The sequence below is a fragment of the Podarcis bocagei genome (genome assembly GCF_964188305.1).
Source record: "Podarcis bocagei genome assembly, chromosome: 1".
NCBI classification, from domain to species: Eukaryota; Metazoa; Chordata; class Lepidosauria; order Squamata; family Lacertidae; genus Podarcis; species Podarcis bocagei.
In genome coordinates, this window is record NC_138125.1 from 60,406,468 (window position 1) to 60,418,914 (window position 12,447).

Here is a 12,447-nt window from a genome sequence, read left to right on the forward strand (position 1 = left end):
TGCAGTCATAAGGACTCAGTGAACTGAGATGAATTAAACTACATGTTTAGGACATTTATTTTGCAATTTCTACTCTGCTACTTGGTTCCACAGTGCCTTGAGAATGCTACTGTATAGAACTCAGCAAATATTCACTATAGTCCAATTTACAGAAATGCACAAGAAGGAATGCTGCTAATCTTATGAGGTGCAAACTTAAGAGGCAGCTGTTTATACCAAACAATAAACAAACAAAAACTAGTAGTGTTTTGCCACATCAGCAGTTACTAGTTCTATCATCCAGATTTCCTGCTGGATGCAATAAACTGCCTGAGCCGAGGTATTCACAGGATATATTTGTGGGGTTTTTTAAATATTTTAAAGTTATGAACCACCTTGAGACCTACGGATGAAGGGCAATATATAAATTTAATAAATAAACAAATAATCATAGGTAGCTAGTCATGTTAATGATTGTTCTATACTGCTTTTAATGGTTGTTACACTTCTAAATTGTATATATCTATATATTACAGAGGTATTGTATTTATAAACATTTATAAATACTTGTACAAATAAGATTATTTAGATGATTTATTGAAATGATTGATATACCACCGTTTGCACAAGCCACAGGATGGTTTACAGTAAAGCAAACAAATCAAAATCCGTAACATCCATAAACACAACCCAGTCCTTATGAAGGAACTTGTGTGCTGTGAAGTTAGTTCAGAACTTTAATACAACTGTGTATTCTCACACAGGCCTTCCTTAAGTAATCAACTTTAAGTTTATTTATTTCATAGGTGTCAGCTGCTGTGGGATTTTTTTTTATTTGATTCTAAGGAAAAGAAGGATATAAAAGTAACAAAATAAACAAAACAAAAAGATAGAATAAAGAGAAAGAGAAAAGGATTTTTTTACTTCTAAAAGTTGAAGGCTTCCGTTTATGCAGGGATACTGAAGTATACTAAAAGGCTCAGACTTAAAGAAGGCCAACCCAAAACAATTTCATGGAATAAAATTTAAAATAAAAACCTTTCTGTGATTCATGTTTTTCAGTTTTGCCCTGGTATTCAAAGCCAACAGCACTTTTGTCCACTTTCTCCTTGTCCACACCATATTTACCACCAAAACCTTTGGAATAATCTGGAGATGGAATAGAAAAAAATAAAAAAAAATCATCATAGCAGTACAAACTAAGACATTAAATTCTTTCTATTGATAGCTATTTGGCTAGCAGTGGTCAGTTCACACATTCTCCTGCTCATCACTCCAACTGAGCATTCAAGTGCTGACTTGCATGTGTGAAAGAGCCATCACTACCCAACCACCACAGAGGACACTTTCACATCACAAGACATCGAGTTCATCCGTATTTTTCAATAAAAAATGGAGAAGGAAAAGAGAAGTGGCTTTTTGTTCCCTGAGAAACGACCTTTTGGAGAACAAATGCTTGCAGTAGCTTCTCGCTGCCTCCTGCAAAAACTGAACAGAAACAGAAAGAGACTGGTTTCTTCCACACAGAATAAAAGTGCATAATTCTGCTCATGGTTTTGCAGAAAGGAGCAGCAGCAGCAAAAACAAAAATATGCAAACAAAAGCCTAACTACCTCTTATCCCTGGCAAACACCCACCCCCACCCCCCATCCCAGAGAACTGGGAATAAGAGGTCATTTTCCACAAACAGGCAAATAAGGGTTTGTTGGTTTTTTTGGAAACCCATTACCAAGCTTTTGAAAAGAGACACTTTTTGGGGGGTTTTCACCACTGCAGCCGGAACTCAGAATTTAGAATCTGCAGGTATTAAGATTTTCCATCATAGATAAGCTTCTTGCCTCCTCTAATGACAACTCTGGATTGAAGAGGACTCTTGTGTTAGCTAAACCGCGAGAATTTTCAAACACAAAAGGAAGGTGATGCTATAAAAACGAGTCTCTGCCCTATTTTTTAAAGGGGGGGGGGAGATTTTACAAATTTACCATCATAGCACAAGCTCCTGAAATTTAAAAAAATGCACAGAATATAATGCAAGCAACAAACCTTTCTGCGATTCATGCTTCTCTGTTTTCCCTTGGTAGTCAAATCCCAATGCGCTCTTGTCTACCCTGTCAGCCTGTACTCCATATTTCCCGCCAAATCCACTTGAGTAGTCTGAGAAACAAGAACATTGAAATAATTTCAGAAACTGCATGGATGCCGGTTGAACAATTCTGAAGATGATGCTGATTAGTGGCACCTCCTTCAATAATTACCTCCCTGCCACCCTTATAACTATGAAAAGAGTGGTTTGAAGCATGTTAAAGAGTAAATATTTGGCATTTATGTAATAGTCAGTTACAGTAACTTTACTGAAGGAAGATAAGTTGATATCTGATTTCTTTCCTGGCTTTTTCCTGGCCCACGTAGGACCTGTCTGGATAGTTGGCATGTGTCCACAAATGAAAAACTGGTTTCATGCTTCCTCCAGGTTTTGCCACTAGTCTTTAAGCTTAGAAATTTTAAAGGTGGTAATGTCCCTTCTGGATCAGGCCAAAAGACCATCTACTCCAGCATTTTGTTCTCACAGTGGCAAACCAGATATCTATGGGAAGCCTGCAAGCAAGATTTGAATGGAATCGTGTTCTCCCAACTTGTAATTCCCCAAACTGCTATTCGGAGGCATACTAGAGGTAGAACATAGTATTTGGGGCTAGGAGACACTGGCAGTCTGATCCTCCATTCACTTGCCTAATCCTCTTTTAAAGCCATTCAAGATGATGGCCATCACTATCTACTGTGACAGTGAATTCCATACTTCAGCTCTGTGCTATGTGAGGTAGTACTTTATTTTGCCAGTCCTGAATCTCCCAACATTAATAAATGTAACTTCTACAGGTTTCATGGCAATGTGGGTTGTCCTGGCCTTGAAGGGGAGATATCCAGTAGTTTGTTAGAATAAAAGTTCTTCCAACAAGTCAGGGGTGAACAAAACCCATGAGTCTTCTCTGACAAGTTATATATCAAGCACAAAAAATTAGGATTATTCAGGGTTCTTAATTGTGCAGGACGACTCCTGTTGCAGAAATTCACCCCTCATGAAGGGTACTGTGCAGGAGAACTGTGATATGTTAGGGGTAAGGCCTAGGCAGTGTACCGCCATGCTCCTCACATGATTTTGATGTGTGAAGGAAATAAATGCCCTAATAGGGCTTCCATCTGAGTGGCTATTCAGTTAGGAATAGACTCAATACTTAGGTTCTGTAGAAAGTCTCTTGTAACAAAAGATCCTCTTGTTTAAAGGGTTCCATCTTTCTTTTTTTTACCAACCCTAAAAAAAGGAAAGGATTTGCCAAAACACTTTATTTAAAAGGTCAATTCTTCTATCTGTGTCATTTGCCAACAGTGACATGGAATGACAGGCTTAACATTCCTGTTCCATAAGCCTTCATGAAAGAAATACTGGAATAGAATTCTGCAGCAGAATTTGTTGTGAAGAAGAGAAGACGAATTCTACACAAACTCCTCAGAATGCTTTACCTTTCTGAGAAGCATGTTTCTCGGTTTTCCCCTGGTATTCAAATCCTACAGCGGACTGCAGAAATAAATAAAAAAAGAAAATTATTTGAATAAAAATAAAAAGTATTACAAGAGTATTCTAAATGAAGAAACAACCCTAAGTGTTATTAATAAATGACACTTACATGTGAACCATCTTAATACAGCCACATCAACACCTACACTATAAAAATGTAGGAGGCAGCTATCAAACACATTTCTAGAAATACAGGAAGTCGTTTACCTGGTCAACCCTATCGACTTGCACACCAAACTTCCCACCAAAACCTTTCACCGAGTCCACCTGGGAACAGTGCTGAGAAAGCTTAGACTGATATTCATGACCAACAGCTGACTGGAAGAACAAGAAAAGACACATTTAATATAAACATATGAACCAATTAACTTCCACCTAGAGGAAGGAAAAACCTATTCATTCAACACAAAATTGAAAAAGCACTATGGTTACTGGGTCCTCCCTGTGGAACCTGAAGTTTGCATAAGCCCCAAAGAAACTATAGAAATGACATCAGAAAGCTAAGGGTGTCAATGAACAATTAAGAGCACTTTTAAGATTATTAAAACAAGTTAAACCACGGCTGCTCTGTATTTCTAAGAAAACACGTAAAGGTTCAACCTTGGTTGCCTTTTCTACTTAAATTGTACAAGACAAGCAAAGATTGCAGTCTTGGCTCCATGTATATTGGAGGGTGGGGGACCTTTTTGGCCAGATCTTTATCTCCCCCATGCCAGAAGGCCAACTCTGACAGGTGGATGGGACCAGCTACTTGTCAGTCATCTGTTGTCATACTGAACTAGATGGGACTGAACTCCCTGTGGATCAGTTGATGCAGTTGGTGGTTCAATCCTGCTTTGTGCAGCTTCATCTCTACCTGCTTCACACCTGACATCACATATGACATCAGGTGGGCTGGGTTTCAGAGAAACAGCCTCCAGATGCAGGAAGCTGGTGGGCCAAGTCTGGCTTGTGGCCTGGAGGTCTCCATCCAAGATATATATGAACACAATCTCTTCAGCTGATAGGATGTGAACATTTTAAAAATCCAGCCTTCTTGTTATTTTTACTTTTCCAAGTAAGATTTAAATTTCAAGTTCAAAATGTACAGGGAGGTATTTGGTCATTTCATAGACTGGACTGTTATAGGATGTGTGATCTTTGTTGCATATTTTGTTGTTTCTTCAGCTTGGTAAATTGCCTTGTGTACAGCAATATAGAAAGGCGGTATACAAATTAAAAGTGAACGGTGCGGGGGGGGGGGGAGAGAAACTCCATTACCTCAGCTTATAAGGAGTCAATACTTCCATTTACCAAAATATATGCAGACTCAATTGTAAATAGCAAAGGGGGAGGGAGCCAATGCACTAGGAGTATTATGGTCTAGAGATGCAAGAAGGCCACAGGAAAGGGGTAGCCCTTAACCACTACAAACTTCATTTGGAACTATCGATGTGTGAATGAGGCCCACTTGGTATCTGTGAGAAATCAAGCATTTAGTGTGGCTACCCCATCAGTGTGGAATGCCCTCCTGATGGAATTCCACCAAGCATCTCTGCTTCTTATTTTTTAGATGTCTTTCAAAGACTTACTTATGCCAATAGGTTGTTTCAGCTGGATAAGTTTTATGTGATCGGCCAGATTCTTATGACAGTTTCTGTTCTTTGATGCTTACCGTGACGGTATATGTGCTTTACACTACTTTTTCTATACAAGTCATCAGTATATTAAATATAGTTACAAATATAAAGTATAAATAAAATAAAGGCTGCCATTACTGCGTCAGCAGTTCTGGTAGCTATTTTACCAGAAAGAATCTTCCAACTGCAAGAGAAATCAGCTAAAACTGTGCCTTCAGTGTGCACTATGTTATGTTGTGTTGTGTTGCTATCCTACAGGAAGCCACCAGACACTCTCTTCCTTTCCCAAAGTCTCTATCAAGCATTAACAACTTCCTCCACATTTGGTCTCCACATTTGTCTTCCTGCAGAGCAGGAGAGAGATGCTAAGCATGTGCCTTATCAAACAGGAGCTTTTCTAGCGCGCAGTTTGCCATTTCTGAGTTTCAAAATAAAATAATAACAGAGTTTTCAGCATGGGAGGATGTACAACAGGCTTCTATTCCAAACTGCAATGACCAGAAACAAAATCTATTGGGACTGTGGGATAAGCAATTAAATGATTGTACCAGGTTTGCATAAGTCAACCTGCAGATTTAAAGAGAAAGAGAGAGTTCTAGTAAAATCATAGCCTCTTTCATTAGCTGAGGTGGTTTCAACTTGACCCAAGAGCTAGTTCCTCATATCCTGTGTTCAGAATTAAGATACTTGGGGATTTTCCTCTTCATCATCTGTCTGTTGAGGTAAGAGCTTGTGGTTGCTGCAACCCACACTCAGATTTACTAACCACAATTCTCCTTCATGAACTGTAAGGATCAGAGGCCATTTACTGTATGCCACAATGCAGGCCTAGAGTATTATAGTGTGTATATTCCACTTGCACCACACTGACTCATCAAGCACGGAGGCAACATGTCTCTTAGCAAATTTGGCCAATGGCTTTATGCAATTCTTATTTTAGACTCCTACTACCTCTATGCCTCAATCAATAACAACTTTTTTTCTTTTTAAGCCAATAAACCTCAGCATTCTCAATCAATTTCAGTTGTCATTCTAGCCCATTTGAGCACAGAAATGGTCTTGGTTTGCCCTCTGAGATCACCTTTCCCAGAAGGCAGTTATGAGGGTTTCAATCCTGTGGGTTCTCCTAAACCTCTCAGCTGCTTTCAAGTCTATCAGCAGTATTACCCTTCTGTCATTTCAGCACCAGGCAGGAGGTTTTATTTTTATTTATTTTTAATTCAATTTAGCTTCATGTTCTTAATATGACTTCCCCACCACCACTGTCTTTATACTCTTAAGTGTTTTGTTATTGAATTTGTTTTATTTCTTGTTGCGGGATGTCCTGAGAACTCTGTTATTGGGCAGTGATAGTGAGGGTCTGTAGAGAGAGGGAGAAGATGTCAAAGGCTTGATTCACGAATGGAAGGGAAGTCAGCATGAATATCAATTATGTATGTGAGGTAGACATTTCCTCAATTTAGAAAGCGTACTGGAAATATTAAGCACCTTCCCAGGAGCAGCACATGACACAAGGTACTTTCACTTCCCTGCAATTAGAAAGCAAAACTGAGAGCTGGACGGATTGCCAAGTCAAGTCAGACCAACTTTTCCACTATCCCAAGATCCCTGTCAAAGGAATGCAACAACAGACACCCAGAAGCAGAAAGAGGGACAGGACATGTGAGCATGAGGCAGGGTCCAAGAAAGCCTGACGAGGCCCCTGTTTGGCAAATCATGCCTGTACACAGCACATCAGCCGTGCAAAATCTTCTGCACTTACTTTGTCCATGCGGTCTTGTTCCACACCAAATTTTCCTCCATAGCCATGGGAAGCTTTTGGTCCTGTTTGAAGTTCCTTCTCCTTGAGAGTCTGATGCTCTTGGGATACATTCTCCCTCAGCTTATGAATGCTTTTTGAGACAAAACCAATTAAAAACAAGAGAAATTGCAGTAAAAGATGCCACTTTGATCTAGCTCTTTTCTCCTGTGCCATTTTTGCCCTTAACATTTTTAATTATCTTTAGGAAGAGAAAGAAACTACATCAACTCCCATAATTAAATAAAAACAACTATTTGCATACCCGTTTCAGAATCCTTCTACGTTATTCCCACCCCTCTGCACACACATACCTTGCTGCTTTAAAGAGAGGAAGAAACCTAGGGGAGGAGTTCAATGTCATGCTAAGCTTTCAGCTTGCCAAACAAAGCAATCCCTCCTCTCCTTCCTCCATGCGCTGTTCTTGAGGTTCACCCAACCCGCCCAGAGCCCACCAATTTTGGGGAGCACACAGGGGGCAGGGGGGGACAGCCCTGTTGTGCAAACAGAAGTCAGCTTCTGCTGATGGGACTCATTAACTGAATGCTGCCTGAGAAGTCTGCAGTAAGAAAATTCAAATGCTAATACTGCAGTGCATTACACATCCAAAATGCAAAATATTTCAGTGCTTTCACCATCCTGTTCAGATAGTTCTTCAATCATCCAAGATTTTGCAGGGCAAAAATAGGATTTCTTGTGCTGACCGAAGTGCAAGAAGTCACAGGCTATACCCATCGTATCATTTATATCTGTATCTATCTGTATATGTATCTATCTATATCTCCACACTGTGTGGAGCTGCCTTTAAACTACCTGTCCCGCAAATTGATATTGTTATAATTTGGCTATTATTGGGGGAATATTTGAAAACTAATAAAAATTTACTTATGGAAAAAATTAAATTAACTGTCCCTGTTTTATTGCTACCTTCTTGGTAGCTCCTTTTTGCATATTTTTTTCCACCTTAAATTCATCCTTCTTCACCATGGGTGACTAAAAATTAAGCACAGTACTCCAGATATGGCCCCAGTCACCTGTAATGCAAAGGGCCACCATTTTCTACTGCCCTGTGTACCCTGTTTACAGCCCATGACATTGTTCAGAAAAGGGCCGTTCATCCGAAGCTGTTCCTCCTAACAATAAACATGCAGGTGCTGTCAGCCCTGCCACCTTACCCGACAGCACAATCTGCATTCTTGTACTATTCCAGAGATGGAGCTACTTCAAGCATCAGAGTACAATACCAGAAGCTATGCTGCTATTATGGCTCACCATGTTTCTAACATGCCTTTAGGAACAGGCAATTGTCGCAAAAATTTCCAAACTATGTTTTGAAGCATACCACGGACCAAATGACCAGAGCTGAGTAGGAAAACTGGTTCCTCAACTGTGTCACATGCTCAAGAAACATTTGTTTTCAATATTTAGAGCAGAAGGCCATTACAGTCGTACCTTGGTTTTCGAACAACTTAGTTCTCGAACATTTTGGCTCCTGAACACCGCAAACATGGAAATGAATGTGCCGGTTTGGAAACTATTTTTGAAAGCTGAACATCCAAACGGGGCTTCCATGGCTTCCGATTGGCTGCAGGAGCTTTCTGCAGCCAATTAGAAGCCACGCTTTGGTTTCCAAACATTTTGGAAGTCGAACGGACTTCCAGAACGGATTCCGTTCGACTTCCAAGGTACGATTGTACTGATGTCTTCATAACCTTCAGATTTCATTACAGCAACACTATCTACCTTTCAAAACTGATCATTAGGTTACCATTCAGATAAGTTACATACGGCTATGTTTTTCGCCAGCCGCAGGCCCAGCTGAAGTTGAACTCTCACCAGAGAAATAAGAATGGCTGCAATGCACAGGACTTAGGGCAGAAGATCTGAAATTTTGCCCTTCTATTTCTGAGACATTGTATGTAGCAATGAAGGTGGTAGCTGGAAGCAGTTTTTCACTTCCCTTTAGAACATATAAAAACATATGAGCCCTCACAGTGACAGCAGTGGGCTGGTGAGCATGCCATGCAATTAATATCTAAACCACAATTAAGAGATTAAGAGTGAGCTGTCTGATAACATGCTCATACCCCCACAGTCTCTCCCTAAAGCAAACTCCTTACCCAAAGTTAAAGGGCATTTCGACACCGATATTATCAGCATCTAATGTTAACTACATGTTTAGCCAAGGATTCTTGATCAGCTTCAAACTTTGGTTAAGAGCCCTGGGTTAAAAGATGAGGCCCATTACGTGCGCACAGCCTGTTTGCTGTTTTTCCAGAGCAAGGCTCTTTTCAGGCTGAGGACCGCATTCCCTTCAGGGCAATATTTGTGGTGGGTGGGGCCAGAGGCAAAACTGAGAGGAGCAACAGATATGCATTTTAGCTTTGCACAGTAGGCTAGTTTCTATATATGCATACACTCCACCCTGCAAGAGACATGCTCAGTATTCACATTCTAGCCAGGCAAAAACACTTGAGGAAGAACGGATGTGGCTGGGAAGAGTCCCAAGGGCCAGATGGAGAGGGCTCAATGGCCATATTTGGTTCCCAGGGCCTAAGGTTCCCCACCTCTGCTCTAGATAAGGAATAACGTGCCAAAACTATCACCAGAATCACAGTTTTAAGACCATGAAAGAAGTGGCTTACTTGATGTGTTCTTGGTGACCAGATCCCTGCACAGTTTTAGCACCCCAGCGCTGCTCTTTTTCACTCACATCATTCTGAAAGTACACAGGAAAGAGAAACAGGTTAAGCAGCAATTACAATTGAACCAGAGCGTTCAGAGGTGAAAGAGACTTTAAGGTCTGTAATGAAAGCAAATCCTACAATTGCATCCTCCCTGCCTCTTCCCATCTGTCACTGGTCATTTTGGCTAATTTCAATTTCATATCCTGCCCTCTTCCAACAAGTCCTTCAGCAGGATAAACATCCAGCTACTAAAAAACCCAGTTAAATTCATTTATTTGTTGCGTACAAACATAAGCATGTCCCTCCCGATGACTCTCAGACTTTGACTTAGCAAGCCCTAAATTACTTGCTTTGCTCTGATTCTAACTAGCATGGCTAGCATTTAGAGAAAGTTTCTAACCATACCACAAAGTCAGGATCCGTTTCCCAGTCATCAGCACCATCATCTTGGCTGACACTGATAGTGTGGCCTGCACTCGCTTTCCACATCTGAAATTTCAGAAGAAACAGTGACATTAGAATAAAAAAGGTTTCATGCTTGCAGTACAAAATAGTTCTGCAAGAATCACATTATTATTGCAAGGAAAACTATATAGATTCCACCCAATGAAAGGTTGGTTGATGACTTTGCTATGGTTAGATACTGCCAACAACTGCAATTCTAATGGGTGTACATTTAGCTAACCCCACATTGTTGCAAGCTGAATACTCTTGCCATTATTCCACAGCTAGGAATAGTTACTGGCGCCATTTCAAAGGAAAAGGAGGAAATTCATTCCGGTAAGAGTCAACATGCATATGTTTGGTTCATTCATTCATCTGAAATACATTGTGAACCAGCCACAGAAAGGGAGGCCAGTTCAGAGAAGGCATGACACAAGCTGAACTGTTTAGCCAGCTCACCTCTGCACACTTACAGCAATATAAGGTAGTTTTTGCTTCTACTATTATTTATTGCAATTATGGAAATAGGTAGATTTTAAAGGTAGCTTCTCTTTCTATAAATGAGTTTCAACTGGGATAAAAATGGCCATGGGCATTAATTAAAGACATGTGGACAATCTGAAGCAATTTATTGCCTCCCCACACAGGCAGTTTGAAGACCACCCAGTTCCATATAGCTCAAATCCTCTCCCCACAAAACATACCAGACCAAAAATAAGGCTGCAATGCTCTGTAAGTCACACTGAATTCAGCCAGCTCACTTTAGAGTAAGCGTGCTTGGGATTACATACAGTCATCAACATTCAGAGAGGATCAGAGGTACTGCACAACAGACAACATCTCAGCCTCTCTTCTTTTGCAGACGCAAGAGATATTGAGTTTTCCTTTCCAGCTCTAACCTTTCTAGTTTTCCACTGAACATGGTTAGCAGCTCAGTGGCTTTAAATTTCCTATGCAATTTGCTGTTCTGGCCAATTTCTTTCAAACCAGGCTGGAGAGAAACGTTATCCATGAGTCATTGACTCACACAATTTCTGGAAAAGGGGTAAGGGGGTGGGGAATAGAGAACTCAGACAATCAGACACGCTGGCTACTTTGTTCTACAGCAACCAGAGAAGAATATTATTACTGTATTATTATTATATTTGTACCCCACACATCTGACTGGGTTCCCCAAGCCACCCTGGGTGGATTCCAACATATCAAAACATAATAAAACATTAAAATAATTTATCCAGACTGTAGTCAAGAGAGGAGGGTGGCATGCAGAGTGTATTTTATACAGCAGGAAACTAAAAAGTGGTATAGCAAGTCAACCCCAATTGCCTCAGAGGAATTTTTTCACATTATCTACCCATCCTATAGGTCTGTGCTATAGAATATAAGGTTACTGCATTTGTGTACATATCCTCCCTAAGTGAGCAAAGAGCAGGCCTCAAAATAATACCTTAAATTAACCGTTGTCAGTAATTTCCCTTTCATGGGTATTCTTGACTTGTGCACATTTCTGCAGGTATACTACATATACTGTAAGTGCCATTTGGGTCAGAAAGTCAGATACATCCAGCATCTATTAATTTTAGGACTACAGGCTTCTCTGTGCCTTTAAAAACAGTATGGCATGCAAATACTGAACAAATGAAGCTTTTCATATCACTAGTTGAATATCAGGAAAACGGTTTGCCACCAACTAGTGTTAGGTAAAATATAAATACACTCTTGATCACTAAACCATGGTTTGGCCATCAGATAACATTTTGTCTGGACCCAACTTCTCACGTCGATTAGAAAAAGAGGAATGAGTGAATCTATGGTCAAACGAATGTTGGGCTCCCAACTCTCTCCAACCCCAGCCAGCATGACCAATGGTCAGGTTGATAGAAACTGTAGCCCAGGAACATTTGGGGGTGGGGACAGGCTTGCCAGCCCTGCTCTAGGAAGTCCAATGAGGTAGGAAATAAAACAGAGTGGGACATAGACAATTAGATGCAAAGCTGAAAAGGCAAAGCAATGACCACAACAGAAATAAACAGCTTCAATCAGCACTCTTCATTGAAACAGTGGATAGTCCAGTGGTATGTGGACTTCAGAATGAAAGAATGAGTAAGTCCAACTTCTGTCTGCACCATGAGTAACATTTTGTGTGACTGACTGAATCACAGGCAATGAATTACCACAGAATTACAAGCCATTTCCAAAGGACAGTATCTGCATCCAGCTGAACAGTGCTCTTATCTGGATTCCGAAAGCACACTGTCTCACCAGGATAACAAGGGTAGGCCCGGCACACATCAACATCTGTAGGATGAACATAACATGCAGCTAGGCAGTAGTTTTCAGACACAT

At 40.5% G+C, this 12,447-nt stretch overlaps 2 protein-coding genes across 3 annotated transcripts in view; both read right to left on the bottom strand.

The window, feature by feature from the left end:
* The window catches only part of CTTN (cortactin), a 30,105-nt gene that overhangs the window by 16,311 nt on the left and 1,347 nt on the right, over positions 1-12,447 (bottom strand). For both annotated transcript variants that reach the window (XM_081165056.1, XM_081165055.1), the window contains exons 2-8: positions 10,063-10,146; positions 9,616-9,689; positions 6,935-7,064; positions 3,761-3,871; positions 3,499-3,553; positions 2,023-2,133; positions 1,018-1,128 (exon numbers count right to left, since the gene is read on the bottom strand). In XM_081165056.1, the coding sequence (XP_081021182.1) occupies positions 1,018-1,128; positions 2,023-2,133; positions 3,499-3,553; positions 3,761-3,871; positions 6,935-7,064; positions 9,616-9,689; positions 10,063-10,146 (676 nt within the window). The remainder of the gene's footprint in view (positions 1-1,017; positions 1,129-2,022; positions 2,134-3,498; positions 3,554-3,760; positions 3,872-6,934; positions 7,065-9,615; positions 9,690-10,062; positions 10,147-12,447) is intronic.
* Positions 9,616-12,447, bottom strand: part of PPFIA1 (PTPRF interacting protein alpha 1) — a 73,213-nt gene continuing 70,381 nt past the window's right edge. Inside the window, exons 31-32 of the transcript XR_014000753.1 lie at positions 10,063-10,146; positions 9,616-9,689 (exon numbers count right to left, since the gene is read on the bottom strand). The gene's annotated coding sequence lies outside the window, so the exon portion shown is untranslated. The remainder of the gene's footprint in view (positions 9,690-10,062; positions 10,147-12,447) is intronic.